Source organism: Dendropsophus ebraccatus, chromosome 13 (assembly GCF_027789765.1).
Source record: "Dendropsophus ebraccatus isolate aDenEbr1 chromosome 13, aDenEbr1.pat, whole genome shotgun sequence".
Lineage (NCBI taxonomy): Eukaryota > Metazoa > Chordata > Amphibia > Anura > Hylidae > Dendropsophus > Dendropsophus ebraccatus.
The window spans coordinates 61,221,717-61,240,087 of record NC_091466.1 but is presented as its reverse complement, the minus strand read 5'-3'; the positions used below and the strand labels follow the sequence as shown (position 1 = coordinate 61,240,087).

At 44.6% G+C, this 18,371-nt stretch overlaps 1 protein-coding gene across 1 annotated transcript in view; it reads left to right on the top strand.

Annotated features, from left to right (window-relative positions):
- Window positions 1–5,416, top strand: part of STXBP6 (syntaxin binding protein 6) — a 54,611-nt gene extending 49,195 nt beyond the window's left edge. Inside the window, exons 4-6 of the mRNA XM_069949758.1 lie at window positions 1,074–1,239; window positions 3,301–3,458; window positions 4,633–5,416. Of these exons, the coding sequence (XP_069805859.1) occupies window positions 1,074–1,239; window positions 3,301–3,458; window positions 4,633–4,656 (348 nt within the window). The 3' untranslated portion in view covers window positions 4,657–5,416. The remainder of the gene's footprint in view (window positions 1–1,073; window positions 1,240–3,300; window positions 3,459–4,632) is intronic.
- Window positions 5,417–18,371: the final 12,955 nt, after the last annotated feature.

Genomic DNA, 18,371 nt, shown 5'->3' with positions numbered 1-18,371 from the left:
AGAGAAACCTCATACCCATGTCACCTTGCCTCAAGCACCTATCTTCTTAGCTTATTTAAGTTAAAGAGACTCTGTGATCTTTCACCTCCCACCGACACAGAACATCACCTAACCTTGGGACACTTCCCCTTTCTGTGGGTGGCGGTTCAGATAGTTCGGGAGGGTTACTACACTGCTCTGACCATCCGTGATCACACTAACCCAAGGGACCCTGTAGCAACCCGACAGGACACTGACCACAGGAGAAAAAGATACAACCGGCCTTGTAAAACAAAAGCAGGCGTGCCATCACACCTGTGTGCCTACCCGGCACTGGCGTCACCAAGTAACACTCCAAGGTCCGGCTTTATCTCGGCCCACCACCCCCGGCGTGGAGTCGCACAGTGACCGGCCACTCCCCGAAATAACATCACCCCAGGGTACACCACATATGGGGGCCTTAACAGCCTGGATCTGGCTTTACGACCAAGTGGAACCAAGGAATAAATAATTGCTCAGAGTCTCTACTGGTGGTAAAGTAAAGGAAGCTCTCCTGACTTCGGGAACTGCCAAAAAACTACTTTGTAGTTGAAGAGTACAACAAACGTATGGACCTTATGGAAAAGTAATATGTTCAGTTGCTCAGAGTTACTACTTTTTAAGCCGCTAAATGATTTTCGCCTATACCTTTTAATCCTTCATCTAAAGGATCTTGTTAGATGCATTTCCTATACAATCTTGACTGCGCAAAAATCTTCAATCGAATGCTCCCAAATGGGACTGCACCTCCTGATTCTGCATCATAGGGATCAATATCCATAATTTCCCCAAGGACTGATGTTATTCTTGTCTGCTGAATCTAAGATTCCATAGAAAAATAGCAAAGATAGTCAAAGTAGGGTATAAAGATGCGTATTTAGTTATGTAATACTGATGTTTTATGGGTGCATAGAAGGCTGTACATGGAACCCCAGTGTCTCTGTCCCCCATTTGGCCCCATGTATTGGGTTTATTTTGCTTAATATGGCATATAATCATTACCCACCTACCCCTTGTCTTATTTTTTTTTTTCTATTTTTTTGTGTTTCTTGTAGGAATCTCCAGAATTTGACCTTCAGTTTGACAATGCTTCCGACCAATGGGTGGCAAGCTCTGGCTCAGAGAAATTCACTTTCTTCCAAATCCTGCATCACACATGTCAGCGATATCTCTCTGACAGAAAGCCCGAGTTCATCAATTGTCAGTCCAGACTTTTCTCAGGTGAGTGTCAGTCTGGTCTCTATGCTGCACTTACAGCCTTGCTCTATGTTGTATGGCCTATGATTTTACAAATGACGGTCATAACATCTCACTGCTGTACTGAGACGTGCACCAGCCCTAAGGCGATGGTGTATCCCAGTGATGTGCTATCTCTTATGTAAGACAGAAATAACTCCTAGTTGTACATGCTACTTAAAGCGACTCTGTACCCACAATCTGACCCCCCCCCCCCCCCCCCCAAACTGCTTGTACCTTCTACCTTCGCATTGTGGCTTTTAATCCATGATCTGTCCTGGGGTCCGTTCGGAAGGTGATGCAGTTATTGTCCTGAAAAACAAGTGTCTGTGCATTAGGCCTGCACCACCTCTCCGTCCCTCCTCCCTGCCCTCTTCATCATTAGGAATGCTCTAGCCAGGTATTCTCCTATTCCTCACTTGTCTGAACACTGCACAGGTGCCTTAACGATCCAGCCCATGTGCCGTGCTCACACAGGTGATGAATAGTAGAAAATCTGCCTGGAGCATTCCTGATCAAGAGGGCGGGGAGGAGGGACGGAGAGGCGATGCAAGCCTAATGCACAGACTCTCCAGGCCACGGCAGTTTGACACAGGGCTGCAAGTTCAAAGTTGTTTTTTAGGACAATAAGTGCATCACCTGCCGAACGGACCCCCAGGACAGATCTTTGATTAAAAGCAGCTCTCCGAAGGTACAAGTGGTTTGGGGTGGGCAGATTGTGGGTACAGAGTCAGAAGTCTGGGCAAATATATAATTTTTTTAACAAGTGCTAGGGAGGGGCAGGATAAAAAAAAATGTGTTCTTACCTCCCCCACTCAAGGGCTAGTCTCTACATACCATCTCTCGGGTGGGTCCCCGGCCTTGTCTGAGCCGGACCCGGGTCGTGACATGTGCAGTCTGCTCAGCCAGGCAGCAGCCAAGAAGGGACCCCACTACGGCCGCTTAGTGGCCCGCACATGTCACGACCCTGGCGCCCGGCGACCCGAGTGGCGGTACATGGCCACTAGCCCCGGAGCGGGGGAGGTAAGAACACATTATTTCTTTTATCATCCCTAGTACTTATTAAAGAAAATAGATTGGCCCGGACTTCTCCTTTAAGTGTGTGTGGAAGGGTTAATTTTTTATTTAGTTTTTTTACTTTCATTCCTTTTGTATGCTTCCTTTGTTTATCTAGTGTCTCCAGTGTGGGCCTCATGTTTCTCTATGCATTCTTTGTTCTTATCTTATCTGGTAAGTCCAGTCCAGAGGGGCACTAGACCGCATTCCCTTCTGTTTACCAGGTCCTCTCTATGTGAGCTGAACCTGTGCCTGCTCACATTAATCTAAGGGAGGAGAGGGGCCGCTTTTTCTGGGCAAGAGTGTATAAAAACTTAGTAAACCTAATATTGCAGTTTCAAAATAAAAGGTTTATTTCCGTGCACAAGCCATATTCTGATTCAGCTAGGCTACTATTACATGGCCCGATGGGGGCCCAATAATAACTGTAAACAAGTTCCAATCTGCTAGATCGGCGCTTGTTTACTGGGCCTGTCTTAATTGACAAGACGCTCAGCCAATCACTGGCCGCGCCGCTCCCAGCCAGTGATTGGCTGAGCGGCTTGTCAGCTAAGACAGGTCGCTCTGAAGCTGCAGCGCGCGAGACCCGGGGAGAAGCAGATCGCAGGAGGAGCCCTGGACCATGGATAGGTAATGCATGCACTTTGCAAATCGTCAGCCGCTGGCCGCGGACCGCTATTACACGTGGCGATGCGCGGTCGGTGCCCGACAATTATAGGTCCGAACCTATATCAACGATCAGCCGGTGATCGTTGTGTTTTTTACACTGAAAGATAATCTGCCGGATAGGGCCGATTATTGTTCCCTGTAATGGTACCCTTAGGCTTATGCATGGGACCCTCCGGCGTGGTCGTATCTATAGTTACTCGATTTTCCAGTGGCAGAAGTGATTGCCCGCCAATCGGGTCAAGATTACTTTAACAGTTTATTTTTTTTCCTCTTTCATATAAGTGTTTTACCAATCAGACTAAACCTTCTTTTTCCATACAGGCAACAGTATACTTCACTCAGCTGCTGACAGTGTAACTAGCGCTGTACAGAAAGCCAGCCAGGCCCTGAATGAGCGTGGCGAGCGCCTTGGTCGTGCAGAAGAATCGTCAGCGGAAATGATGAACAGTGCACAACAGTTTGCAGACACTGCTCACAAGGTAAGCTCATCCTGTAGAATAGAGCACCTACTCTTATTACTATAGCCACCCCGCTATATAGCAACCAAAGCCCCGTTTATGTGGGCCGATTGGGGGAATGAGTGTTGATAGAAACACCAGAAGCAGTCAACTAACAAAACAATCACAATAACAAAACAATCACTGATCTTACCTTTGTGCTGCCATTAAAATCATCATATTGGCCGCACAGGTAATATGCAGCTGACATCAAAGACATTAAAGGGCTTCTCCCGTGATTATTTTCCCTTCGAAAATCAACTGGTTTTAGAAATTGCCAGATATTTGTAATTTACTTCTATTAAAAAATGTCTAGTCTTCCGGTACTTATCAGCTGCTGCATGTCCTGCAGGAAGTGATGTATTCTTTCCTGACACAGTGCTCTCTGCTGCCACCTCTGTCCATGACGAGAACTCTCCACAGCAGCAGCAAATCCCCATAGAAAACCTCTTCTGTTCTCAAGACTGGAAAGAATACACTACTTCCTGCAGGATATACAGCAGCTGATAAGTACTGGAAGACTTTAGATTTTTTAATTGAAGTAAATTACAAGTCTCTGGCACTTTCTAACACCAAAAAAAATTCCGGAGTACCCGGCAATCCTAATGATCAATGTTTGATAAGCCTCAAACAACCACGAGCTGAGCTGCAAAAATAATCACTGAATCGTTAATGCTACCCTTTAGCATTAACGATTCAGTGATTATTTTTGCAGCTCAGCTCGTGGTTGTTTGAGGCTTATCAAACATTGATCATTAGGATTGCCGCTCTCTCTCGTTCTCATGTCAACTTGTGTTAAAAATGGGGTTTTATTAGACATACACAGTCTGTTAACGTAAAGGGTTAAACAGTACTTAAAGGGGTTTTCCAGGATTAGAAAAAGCACAGCTACTTTCTTGGAAAAACAGCGCCACCCCTGTCCTCAGGTTGTGTGTGCTATTACAATTCAGCTCTATTCACTTCAATGAAACTGAGCTGCAATACCACACCCAAAACGAGGACCACAATAGTACTGTTTATGGAAGAAAGCAGCCATGTTTTTTTAAGCCTGGACAACCCCTTTAAGTTCTGTATTGCAGTACTTGATCTCTCATAGTAATTTGGCCGCACTCTTTTACGTGTTATAGTTATTACTACCTTTTTCTTCTCCCCATAGCTTGCCATGAAACATAAATGCTGACACTCCAAAGCGGGAAACAACGTCCGTACCTATGCCCCTGCCGGACTCTATATGCCAAAACCTCAGCACAAGGTTATTAATAAAAAAAAATTCCTCTTTATTATGAATGGGACACTTATTGACTTCTTTTTGCCACTCATATCGTGCTTCTCGGGCACAAGTGATGCCAACGCAACAGAGAGAACTCTGGGAATAACATGCAGGGTACAGCAGCTTGCAGCATCCACTTCAATGTTAGTAATGCACGGACATCACACGAAACATCATTCAGTATTCGGAAGACGCTGCGTCTCATGGATGGGCCTAAGGCAGAACTCAACATGGAAGACTCACTGTTTACCATCCGAATGGCTTCATTGTGAATGTGCACTGCGCCACTGAAGAACCCAGAGCGGCGGCTTATAGAGAGAATGGTGCTGGCATGAGCGACTCCATATGAAAGACATGCCTTGTTCCGAACCCGAAGTGTCTAGTGGCGGTATTAAGCAGCTTTGCACAGACGAGCACTTACAAATTGTTTGCATTGCCTTTCTGTGTGTCACTGGACCTGGCGGTTCGTTTTCATGTTTTTATGGCAGATTTTAACATAGTTTTAATTTTTTTTTTTCTTGACTCCCCCCTCCCCCTCCCCCATCCAGCTCAAGTCTCTCATGCCAGTGTTTCTGTGGGGCTGGCCTATTTTTAACATTTCCATATGTTTCATTCGAAGCCATGTTGCGTAATAATATTCCAAGCAATAAAATGTTTACTGATACCGTAATTACTACCGAGTCGTGTTTTATTTGTGCATGGGGAGATGTATGGAGTGTGTGTGTATAGATAGGAACTACTGCATCCATGGAGGTCCACTGGTGCGGAGAGGCTGGAGGATAACACAGGCACTGATTGGCGGACTGCTGAGGTTCTGCAATCCAAAAGATGATGGGAGTCGTAGTCCTCCTGGATAATGGATAATGCGTTTCAAGGTTAAGGGTCCTATTACACGGAGCGATTTTTTTAATGATTAACGATAGACGATCGCAAACGAGATTGTTTATCGTTGCCCTGAAATCGTTCACCATATTACACAGAACGATAGTCGTTAGTTACGATTGTTACTATGATCGTTTTTTTCCTTCTGATCCCAGCAAAACAATGAACAATGTGCAATTACACTGAACGATTAGTGACCAAATGCGGAACTTGAGCGACCGAATGTGGAATTACAGCGAATGATTAACAATAATTTTAGGTTAAGATGTAGATCCACGACGTACGAACGATTTTTCGATCGTTGCCTGCAATTGCACAGAACGATTTTCGCTTAAATTCAAACGATATAACGATTTTTTGCACGATAATCGTCCCATGTAATAGGGCCCTTACTCTTCTCATAGGGGTCATAGTCTATATGGTCGATATGGACCTGAATATGAAACGCGTTGTCCAATAAAGCTTTTGTCCCGATATGGACCTGATGAAGAGTTAAAGGGGTAGTGCGGCGGTAAAGAATTATTCACAGAATAACACACATTACAAAGTTATACTTTGTAATGTATGTTATGTCTGTGAATGGCCCCCTTCCCCGTGTCCCACCACCCCCACCCGTGTACCCGGAAGTGTGGTGCGCTATACTCACCTGTCACGTGCCGACCCCGTCTCCGATCTTCAGTCAGTGACGTCTTCTTCGGGCGGCCGGCGAACAGCTCCGACTGTTCCGAATGCCGGCCGCCCTCTGCAGCGTCATCCGATGCTCAGCTGTGATTAGCTGAGCATAACTGTGCTCATCCAATCGCGACTGAGGGGGGACGGGCGGCAGCGACTCGGCCGTCCGTCCGAAGATGACGTTTGGCACAAAATGGCGGACGGCCCTCGACACGGATCAGGTATGTATAATGCACCAACACTTTTGGGTACACGTGTGGGGGTGGTGGGACACGGGGAACGGGGCGATTCACATACCATAACATACATTACAAAGTTGTATAACTTTGTAATGTGTGTTATTCTGTGAATAATTTTTTAGCACCGCACTACCCCTTTAAGGCCCTATTCCATGGGACGATTATTTTTCGCATAATCGTTAACGATAAACGATCTCAAACGACCGCTGTTGCGAACGACCTGAAATCGTTCACCCATTTACACGGAACGATTATTGTTACTTATGATCGCTCTTGCGGTCGCCTTGTCGTCGCTATTGCGTTTGTAGCTACTGCGAACAACCGAACGTCATCTTATTTCATGCGAACGAGCAATGATAAAAATAGGTCCAGGTCTTATTAAGCGATCAACGATTTCTCGTTCGTCATTTAATCGTTAACTGCTATTCAACCGAAAGATTATCGCTTCAATACTAACGATTATCCGAACAATAATTGTCGCGTGGAATAGGGCCCTTAACCTTGAAACACATCCAATAAAGCTTGTGTTCCGAGACTACGACTCCTATCCTCTTTGAATCGCAGAACCTTGGCAGTCCGCCGATCTGTGCCTGTGTTATCCTCCAGCCTCTCCGCATCAGTGGACCTCCATTAATGCAATAGTTCCTGTTCGCTTCACTGGGATTCTTCCTGGACTTGGAGGAAAAGGCAGCAGACGGCTCCATCTGATTTACGACATTCACGTTGTTGTGCTCGCAGTACGACTGCAAGAGGTGAGCAGTCTTCTTGCACATGTAAAGCTCACCAAATTACACTCTGCAGAGTCATGCGGTGTGCGCCCCATGGTGTTACCTTTTTATTCTAGTGTATAGATAGAGAGATATTTTGGGTAATAAATACCTTTTTAAAAAATAATGGACACAGTAGAATTGTAGATTACAATACCAATGTTTGTAACAAGCAATGTTGTTTGTGGCAAGGTTTAAAGGGATTGTATTACTGTTTTTTGTTTTTATTTTTTACTAGTAAGAGACAGACATTAAAACATGTTTCCTTTTTTTTCTAATTTTTTTATTTCTGTTTTTGTTTTTTCCATTTTTAGCACATATTTATGAGGGCAGCCATATTGCCAGTGCAGATTTGAACAGCATTAACGGAGCCTCATGTACATAGGCACAATAGTCTGGAGAGGATCTTACTTGTATGGGAGAGTCTTCTAGGCATGCTCTGTGACCTGTACCAGGAGGTGGGAGGCTGAGCGCTTAACATCAGTTATTGTAAGTGGTTGCAGATCCTGTATTATCTCTTCCAGGGGTGTCAAACATGTGGCCCTCCAGCTGTTGCGAATCTACAATTGCTATCAAATGAGTAAAAACACTGAACTACAAAAATACACACTATGTGAGAATGCAAAAATACAGTAATTGTCACTGTACAAGTGGTTCAATGCTCCAGGAGAAATCAGTCAATGCATATGCAAAAAATGGAGAAAAAGGTGCAGCAACTAACCAGTAATATTTAGATAAATGCTTTATTCCATGCAAATTTCTCCACACAATAAAATAGGACCTATGAAACAGACACCAACTACCACTGTGAGGCAACAGACGTTTCGCGCCATCATGGGTGCTTCATCAGACCAGATCTGGAATAAAGGATTTATTTATCTGAAGATTGCTGGTGAGTTGCTGCTCCTTTTTCTCTATACAATTCTCACCATGCCTGGACAGTCAAAGCTTTATCTTTATCTAGCTTTATCTTTATCTGGAAGAAACATAGCACTTACTCCGAATCAGGTCGATTATTGCTCCATGTAATAGAGGCAACGATGGTGGGAGTACGGCAGTGTGCGTCTCTTCACAGCTGTTGGTCAAATCTGACTTGTTCTCTTTGTTAATGTCTATAGAAGGAACAAGTCAGATGTTCAGCCGCACACTTTCCCGAACTGTATCTCAGGATCGCAACAGGTCTCAGAAGTGAGACCTGATGCAAGCAGTAACTTTTTGAAAAGTTACTGCAAATGAACACAATTATTGCAGTGGTGGACATTACTTTTATGGTATGGTTGAGAAACTATGCACATCAGGGTGCGGTAAACTGTGCAGAAGTTGTGAATTGTCCTTCCTTCCAAGCGTGGTTAAATACATAGCAGATGTTATAACTATTAAGGGTTTGACTCATTGTTCCCGCTGTGGGACACAAAAATAGTTCTGCGATTTACATTCATAATGGCTTTCCCTTGCATAAGTTGTTATCAACAAGACGTATTGGAGGATTTTTAACCCTTTAGGACCATTTTTTTTGGTATCAAGGACTTTTGATTTTTGCCTTATCTGGCAAAAACATTCATATTTTTCAAGGTTTTGCTATTTTGGACCTTGTTGTTTTTGTTTTGTATGGATCAAATGAGGTGTGGGAAAAATATAATAGGGATATATTTTAGGCTATGTTCCCACAATGTAAAAATAAGGGAAAATAATGGCCGTTATTTGCCTTTGTTTTCACATTGTGGTAATGCGGTAAGTTGCAGGGAGTGTTTGTTTGGGTGAACTCCCACCAGGTCAGCTGGTACGATGGTGTGGTAGCTGAGTGGGTCTAGGGCCACTTGGGCACTTGTCACTGTAGCCTGGATTGGTATAGGACCCACCCCGGACAGTCTTGGCACCTCTCCAGCACTCAAAAGAGAATTAACCAAAGTGTAGTGATGTGTGTACGAGTGCAGAAGAGACAAGTTAGAGTCTGGTGGCTCCAAAAAATAGAACAGTTTATTGGAAGTAACTGTAGTGCAAAACAAAGAATACTGGTTACAAAAAGAAAGTCAAGTGCAATACAATGTTACAGTCTTGCAATAGTCTTGCTTACAGTTGAGGTAGAGATCAGGTGCTTGTAGTAAGAAGCTGCTTTGTTGTAGAGGAAGAGGAGAGAAGTTGCCAGAGGGGCCCTGCCCAATTTACTGTTCTGCCGGAACAGTAGAAGTGTTTAGTAGAAGAGAATAAAGAATACTCGTACTCACGTATGACTTTTCTAGTCTTGACCACCTTATGCCCCCTAGTTGCGAGCTGCCCGTCCTAGGTCGGTAATACAAGCCTTGTTATCTGGGTTGAGCAGACTCCCGAGTCTTCCCAGTTGTCCTGTGCTGTGCAGTGGAATACGTAGACATTCCGTACTTTTGTTCCACTGGGGTCGGTTCCTATCTCTCTTGAGGTAACTGCCCTGCACAGTTTAGAGAGGTTCACGGCGTGGGCAAGGTTAGGCTTCTTTCTCCTTATGAAAACTTAACACTACATAGCGGTTCTAGGTTCATAAGGAAGAAAACTTGTAGCTTTCTAGCTGTGTCCCTGTTAGGGGACCTGGACAAAGCCAGGCCCTGGCTTAGCTTCTCCAGAGACTTGTTTATCTAGCTCCTTCTCCAAAACACTAACTAGACTGAACTGAACTCCACCCACCAGGAACTAGGTCCTAACCTCAGGGATCTAACTTGCCCTGGCTGTGATTGGTGGGCTGTGTGTGCAGGAAAGAGAGAGAAAAAGATAGATTAAAGAAAGGAGGGGGAGCACCGGAACCTGAAGGTGGACAAAAGGCAACATGTGACATACAATAGTTAACCCCTGGAAGACTTCAGCTGTGCAAAAAGACGGGTTAAACAAAACACAGCAGGGACACCTAGCGGAAATACATGCTAAGTACAGCGGACACTTCATCTCACATGTGTGAGCTCGAGAGAGTTACCTTACTCGGCTGCAACAAAGCTTAGGGGCCCGTACCGAGTCACTACAGTAAATTGGCCTTATATGTGCTTGTGACTTTGATTAAAGGGGAAGACAAGTACTATTTTATTTTTTAAAGCCAGGGGGAACATAATAACCAGTCTGTACTCCCCCCAACACAGCTAACGAGAATGGGTGACAGGTTAGTTGGTTGATGGGGTTTTTTTTGTTTTGTTTTTTTCAACTTCAGTTAACCCCTGCCTGACCGCAGCAGGGCTGTCCAGGCATAATGGGAATTGTAGCTTTGCAACAGCTGGAGGGCCGAAGGTTCCCCATCCCTGGGTTAGGGCATCTACCTAAGGTACTAATGTGTCATTGCGCCTTGGTATCCATGGAGACCTGAACAGAGAAATTTGCTCTGGAAGCGGCCATGCTGACAGGTACATTTTAGCTACCATTTAAAGGGGTTATCCAGCGCTACAAAAACATGGCCACTTTCCCCCTACTGTTGACTCCAGATTGGGTGGGGTTTTGAAACTCAGTTCCATTGAAGTAAATGGAGCTTAATTGCAAACTGCACCTGAACTGGAGACAAGAGAGGGGGAAAAGTGGCCATGTTTTTGTAGTGCTGGATAACCCCTTTAAAGGGGTTGTCCAGACATAAAAATAACATGGCCGCTTTCTTTCAGAAACAGTGCCACTCTGCTCCTCAATTTGGGTCCTCAGTAGAGATGAGTGAACCCGCCAGATTTCTAGTTTGTACGAACCAGAAATCTCGGCATTTGACTCCCGCTGTCTGCAGGCTCCGTGAAGCGGGTGGATACAGCCTAAGGAACGCCTGGAAAACTGGGATACAGCCTATGGCTATGGCTGTATCCCAGTTTTCTAGGCGTTCCATAGGCTGTATCCACCCGCTGCACGGAGCCGACAGACAGCGGGAGTCAGATGTCGAGATTTCTGGTCCGTACGAACCAGAAATCTGGCGGCTTCGCTCATCTCTAGTCCTCAGTTTTGGCTTTTTCAGCTCCATTCCATTAAAGTAATTAGAGATTAATTGTAATATCACACATAACCTGAGGACATGGGTGAAGCTGTTTCTTCAAGAAAGTAGCTGTGTGTTTTCTAATCTTAGATAACCCCTTTAAAATGTTTTAAAAGCAAGAAAAGAACTAGATGCATGAACCAAGATAGAACTAGTGTAAAAATTGTGAAAAGTGTTCCACTAAGTTTTAGGTCACCTGTTTAAAGGTAACACTATCAGGTGTTTCACTCTGGGATGATGAGTGCCTTTCCACACTATCACCACTAGGTGTCTCACTCTACCCTGTCTGTTGTGCCCAGCAAAAGGTAAAATGATTAACTGCTTTTTGTTCTGTGTTCTGTTACAACCAATCACTGGTGCAGGTACCACACACACTCACAGCCTATTACACTTCCTACTTATCCCTTTTCCAGCACGTTCCCCACCAACAGGAGGCTAGACCCGGTCACTGTATATAAGTGAGTAAGTTCCTGTGGAAGGGTCTTCTGTATTTTTTTCAGTGGTAGACATAAAGGTGGGGGTAACTGTCACCTGGGTTCAACCTTGCCTAAGCCTGGGATCCTTCTTAAAATAAGGACAAGCTACAGAGACAGTGATTGATCCGCAGTGGAGCAAAGAGCCTAAGCCGAAGTATTCCATTGATACTTGCTTGGCCTTCTCAGGGAACCTTGAGAGGCTAGGTTCGCGCAGTAGTTAAAGCCTGGGACTCTCGCTGGACTTGTTTAGCAAAAGGCATTCTTCTCCACTACTTATTCTAACCGTGAGTACAAGGTCTTCTTCTACACCAAGTTATTTTACACAACCTTCCAGGCAGAGTACTGTACTAATTAGGCAAGGTCCCCAAGACAGTCCCTGAACCTATCCTAAGTCAAGCAACACTACTTCTAGTTTTTCCTATTACTACCGTCTACCTTTTTTTTTATTTTTTTCATTTAATCACTTACTGGTTTTCTCTTTGAACTTTGACCCCCAGTGCATACACTTTCCCACAATCCCTCTTGCTTGTAGGCATAGTGGGGACAAACTCTCAATAGTTCCTTGATATTGAAGTAGAACTGAGCATGCCTGGCACATCTTTTTGGGTAATCACCAAGAGCAACAGGTTATCATAACAAAGCAGGAACATGGGGGATCACACAGTGCAATGTCAGAAATGCTTGTGCTTTTGAAATACCGCCAAAGCTCTCCCGGCAGCCGAGCGTCTCATTGGAGAAGCTCGGAGACACCTGGCTGCCAGGAGAGCTTCGGCGACCTCCAGCACAGGCAGTGTCTCTGCCTCACACTGCCTGCGCTGGAAACATGATGGAAGAGGGGCGTCTGCAGGGAATGGGTGACAGGTGAGTTGATTGTTGGGGGGCTTTTTTTGTTTGTTTTTTTTTCAACTTCAGTTAACCCCTGCCTGACCGCAGCAGGGCTCCAACTAGTAAACCCTGCTGTGGTCAGGCAGGGGTTAACATTTTCCGGCGTATAAGACGAATCCCTGAAAATCATCTTAAAAGTCAGGGGTCGTCTTATACACTGGAAAATACAGTATGTGCAATTTCACATTACAATGTATCAGTGGGGGGCTCTAACTAGACAGCAGTGGGGGTCTCTCGATTACACAGTCACATAGCCAGGTCTGACAGGTACAAAAAAAGGGGCGTCCCATCGGGGTGCCTAAGAATTTAAATGGCTGGGACTGGGTTTTGATGCCAAAATGACGTCTGCCAAAAAAAAAAAAATGTCTGAAAAGCAGGGAAAAAAAAGACGTTGTGTGAACTTAGCCTAAGGCTGCATTCACATATCCATGATACACAGTCCATATGATGGATTTATATCACGGACTAAACTCTTCAACCCAAAAATTGGTTGAATAGGGATTTTCTTTAACATGTATTGTTATATTTCGAGTCATTGTCAGCTGATCCATAAAGACTATTTCAGCCCGTTCTGCATCTCTCCAATAGACCATTTTACGTCAACCTGTACAACCTGTACCTGTCCTTAACCCCTTCATGACCGTGGCTATTAGCCATTTAATTAGCTATTTCAAAACTGACAGCGGCAGCTGGAAGAAATGCATTGGTGATGGTATAGTGTGGTGATCAGCCACACCCCATGTGATTGCAAGAGGCTGATCAGTCATACTTACCAAGCTGGGCCTCAGCGACGCTCTGACGCTGATTCCGGCTCTGCAAATGTTTACTATGGGCTTAAGCAGCCCATACATACTTATGTACTACATTGATCTCTATGCGCAATCAGTGCACTGCTCATAGAAATCACCCCAGCAGTAAAATCAAATTAAAGTTAAATATTGCCTATCGTTGTAATCGTACTGACGAGGAAAATAGATAACATGTCAGTTTTACCACAGGGTGAACAGCATAAAGGTGAAACCCACCTGAAATTAAAAAAAAAAAAAAAAGTGCGTCATTGCATAGTACAATTGGTGTTGCAAAAAAATAAAGGCTCATATGAATCTGTAGGTGACAAAATGCAAGAGCTGTGGCCTTTTAAACACGAAGAGGAAAAAACAGTGCAAAAATTTAATTTGGCTCTGTCGTGAACGAGGTAAAAATATTTGAAATGTTTTGGATCTAGAAGCTTCAAAGCAGGAAAAATATCTTTTGCTCAGGCACCACACCTTGTGGATATTTGGCATTAATTCAATCCTCAGTCTGATACAGTCTCATGCATAGAGTATATCTCTCTGCACTCTGAGGACATCTTGTGTTCATTGTGTGTATTGCAGGCTTAGTGTACTAGTTCACCTGGTGCAAACCTATGACCTCTAGTGGCCATCATGTGTAATGGCAATACTATTGACATGCTTGAAGATGTTGCTCCCTTATTTATTTATTTGTTTGTTTTACTTTTGACACCTAATCTAGTAGTTTTTGTTTTATTTTGCAGATCATAGTATAATTTGTTATAGTGCTTGAAAAGCACTATATTGTAATCCGTATTCTTCTTCTTCTTCTTCCGTTTCTTCTTCTTCTTCTTCCGTTTCTTCTTCTTCTTCTTCTTCCGTTTCTTCTTCTTCTTCCGTTTCTTCTTCTTCTTCTTCTGTTTCTTCTTCTTCCTTTTCTTCTTCTTCTTCCGTTTCTTCTTCTTCTTCCGTTTCTTCTTCTTCTTCCGTTTCTTCTTCTTCCGTTTCTTCTTCTTCTTCTTCTTCTTCTTCTTCTTCCGTTTCTTCTTCTTCTTCTTCCGTTTCTTCTTCTTCTTCTTCTTCTTCTTCCGTTTCTTCTTCTTCTTCTTCTTTTTCCGTTTCTTCTTCTTCCGTTTCTTCTTCTTCTTCTGTTTCTTCTTCTTCTTTTTCTTCTTCTTTTTCTTCTTCTTCTTCCAGCCATTTTTTTGCGCGTAATACATCCCGAACCACTTTGCGAGCAGACTCCGTTCAAACTGCGTTTCGAAGCCCTCGGCGGTGTGTGGTGTCCTATCTATTTTTCGTTTTGATCGGATTTGTCGTTTTTAAGAAATTTACGTTTAAAGACCCCTAATTTCCCATAGAAAATAATGGCCCATTGGAAATAATGGCCACACTCTAACCGCTAACAGCCAATCACAGCACATATGCAAATAGCTGAAATATAGCAGCAAATAGGAACTAAAGGTCTCGTCATGCAATGTATCACACCATCCACAGTCACATGTCCACCATTGGCCAATAGAATATGTAATATATGGAAGGTCCTTAACGATTTTGTCTCACTGACATGAGTAAGATTGTCATGGTAACCGAGCAATGATCTTTACCATTATAAGTACCCAGATCGCTCTTAAAGGGACCCAGGTCGCTATTAAAGGGACGCAAGTCGCTCTTAAAGGGACCCAAGTCGTTCTTAAAGGGTCCCATGTAGCTCTTAAGGGGATCCAAAACGCCCTTAAAGGGACGGGACCCAAGTTGCTCTTAAACGGACGGGACACATGTTGCTCTTAAAGGGACCCAAGTCACTCCAAAAGGTATGGGACCCATGTCGCTCTTAAAGAGACCCATGTCGCTAGAGCGATCTGGGTCCCTTTAAGAGCGACCCAGGTCCCTTTATGAGCGACCCGGGTCCCTGTAAGAGCGACCTGGGTCCTGTTAAGAGCGAAATATGTCCCTTTAAGAGTGACTTGGGTCCCTTTAAGAGCGACCTGGGTCCCTTTAAGAGCGAAATGGGTCCCTTTAAGAGCGACCTGGGTCCCTTTAATAGCTAAATGGGTCCCTTTAACATTGAAATTGGTCCCTTTAAGAGTGAAATTGGTCCCTTTAAGAGCGACCTAGATCCCTTTAAGAGCGACCTGGGTCCCTTTAAGAGCGATCTTGGTCCCTTTAAGAGCGACCTGGGTCCCTTTAAGAGTGAAATGGGTCCCTTTAAGAGTGAAATGGGTGCCTTTAAGAGCGAAATGGGTCCCTTTAAGAGCGACCTGGGTCCCTTTAAGATCGAAATATGTCCCTCTAAGAGCAAAATGGGTCCCTTTAAAAGCGACCAGGGTCCCTTTAAGAGCGAAATGGGTCCCATTAAGAGCGAAATGGGTCCCTTTAAGAGCGAAATGGGTCCCTTTAAGATTGAAATATGTCCCTCTAAGAGCAAAATGGGTCCCTTTAAGAGCGACCTGGGTCCCTTTAAGAGCGAACTGGGTCCCTTTAAGAGCAATCTGCGTCCCTTTAAGAGTGAAATGGAGCCCTTTAAGAGCGATCAGGGTCCCTTTAATAGCAACCTGGGTCCCTTTAAGAGCGATCTGGGTCCCTTTAAGAGTGAAATAGGTCCCTTTAAGAGCGACCTGGGTCCCTTTAAGTGCGAAATATGTGCCTTTAAGAGCGAAATGGGTCCCTTTAAGAGCAACCTGGGTCCCTTTAAGAGCGAAATATGTCCCTTTAAGAGCAAAATGGGTCCTTTTAAGAGCAACCTGGGTCCCTTTAGGAGCGAAATGGGTCCCTTTAACATTGAAATTGGTCCCTTTAAGAGTGAAATTGGTCCCTTTAAGAGCGACCTAGATCGCTTTAAGAACGACCTGGGTCCCTTTAAGAGCGATCTTGGTCCCTTTAAGAGCGACCTGGGTCCCTTTAAGAGCGACCTGGGTCCCTTTAAGAGCGACCTGGGTCCCTTTAAGAGCGATCTTGGTCCCTTTAAGAGCGACCTGGGTCCCTTTAAGAGCAAAATGGGTGCCTTTAAGAGCGACCTGGGTCCCTTTAAGAGCGATATTGGTCCCTTTAAGAGCGACCTGGGTCCCTTTAAGAGCAAAATGGGTGCCTTTAAGAGCAAAATGGGTCCCTTTAAGAGCGACCTGGGTCCCTTTAAGATTGAAATGAGTCCCTTTAAGAGCGATCTGGGTCCCTTTAAGAGCGATCTGGGTCCCTTTAAGATTGAAATATGTCCCTCTAAGAGCAAAATGGGTCCCTTTAAGAGCGATCTGGGTCCCTTTAAGAGCGACCTGGGTCCCTTTAGGAGCAATCTGCGTCCCTTTAAGAGTGAAATGGGTCCCTTTAAGTGCGATCAGGGTCCCTTTAATAGCAACCTGGGTCCCTTTAAGAGTGAAATAGGTCCCTTTAAGAGCGACCTGGGTCCCTTTAAGAGCGAAATAGGTGCCTTTAAGGGCGACCTGGGTCCCTTTAAGAGCAAAATATGTCCCTTTTAGAGCGAAATATGTCCCTTTAAGAGCAAAATGGGTCCTTTTAAGAGCGACCTGGGTCCCTTTAGGAGCGAAATGGGTCCTTTTAAGCGTGAAAGTGGTCACTTAAAGAGTGAAATTGGTCCCTTTAAGAGTGAAATATGTCCCTCTAAGAGCAAAATGGGTCCCTTTAAGAGCGAAATGGGTCCCTTAAGAGCGACCTGGGTCCCTTTAAGAGCAAAATTGGTCCCTTTAAGAGCGACCTGGGTCCCATTAAGATCTACCTGGGTCCCATTAAGATCGACCTGGGTCCCTTTAAGAGCAAAATGGGTCCCTTTAAGAGCAACCTGGGTCCCTTTTAAGAGCGAAATGGGTCCCTTTAACATTGAAATTGGTCCCTCTAAGAGTGAAATTGGTCCCTTTAAGAGCGACCTGGGTCCCTTTAAGAGCGATCTTGGTCCCTTTAAGAGCGACCTGGGTCCCTTTAAGAGTGAAATGGGTCCCTTTAAGAGCAATCTGGGTCCCTTTAAGAGCGAAATGGGTGCCTTTAAGAGCGACCTGGGTGCCTTTAAGAGCAAAATATGTCCCTTTAAGAGCGAAATATGTCCCTTTAAGAGCAAAATGGGTTCCTTTAAGAGCAAAATATGTCCCTTTAAGAGCGAAATATGTCCCTTTAAGAGCAAAATGGGTCCTTTTAAGAGCGACCTGGTTCACTTTAAGAGCGAAATGGGTCCCTTTAAGCGTGAAATTGGTCCCTTTAAGAGTGAAATTGGTCCCTTTAAGAGCCAAATATGTCCCTCTAAGAGCAAAATGGGTCCCTTTAAGAGCGAAATTGGTCCCTTTAAGAGTGAAATTGGTCCGTTTAAGAGTGAAATATGTCCCTCTAAGAGCAAAATGGGTCCCTTTAAGAGCGAAATGGGTAACTTTAAGAGGGAAATGGGTCCCTTTAAGAGCGACCTGGGTCCCTTTAAGAGCGACCTGGGTCCCTTTAAGAGCGACCTGGATCCTTTTAAGAGCAAAATGGGTCCCTTTAAGAGCAAAATGGGTCCCTTTAAGAGCGACCTGGGTCCCTTTAAGAGTGAAATTGGTCCCTTTAAGAGCGAAATATGTCCCTCTAAGAGCAAAATGAGTCCCTTTAAGAGCGAAATGGGTCCCTTTAGGAAGGAAATGGGTCCCTTTAAGAGCGACCTGGGTCCCTTTAAGAGCGAACTGGGTCCTTTTAAGAGCGAACTGGGTCCATTTAAGAGCAAAATGGGTCCCTTTAAGAGCAAAATGGGTCCCTTAAGAGCGACCTGGGTCCCTTTAAGAGCGACCTGGGTCCCTTTAAGAGCGAAATGGGTCCCTTTAAGTGTGAAATTGGTCCCTTTAAGAGCTACCTGGGTCCCTTTAAGAGTGACCTGGGTCTCTTTAAGAGCGATCTGGGTCCCTTTAAGAGCGAAATATGTCCCTTTAAAAGCAAAATGGGTCCTTTTAAGAGCGACCTGGGTCCCTTTAAGAGCGAAATGGGTCCCTTTAAGCTTGAAA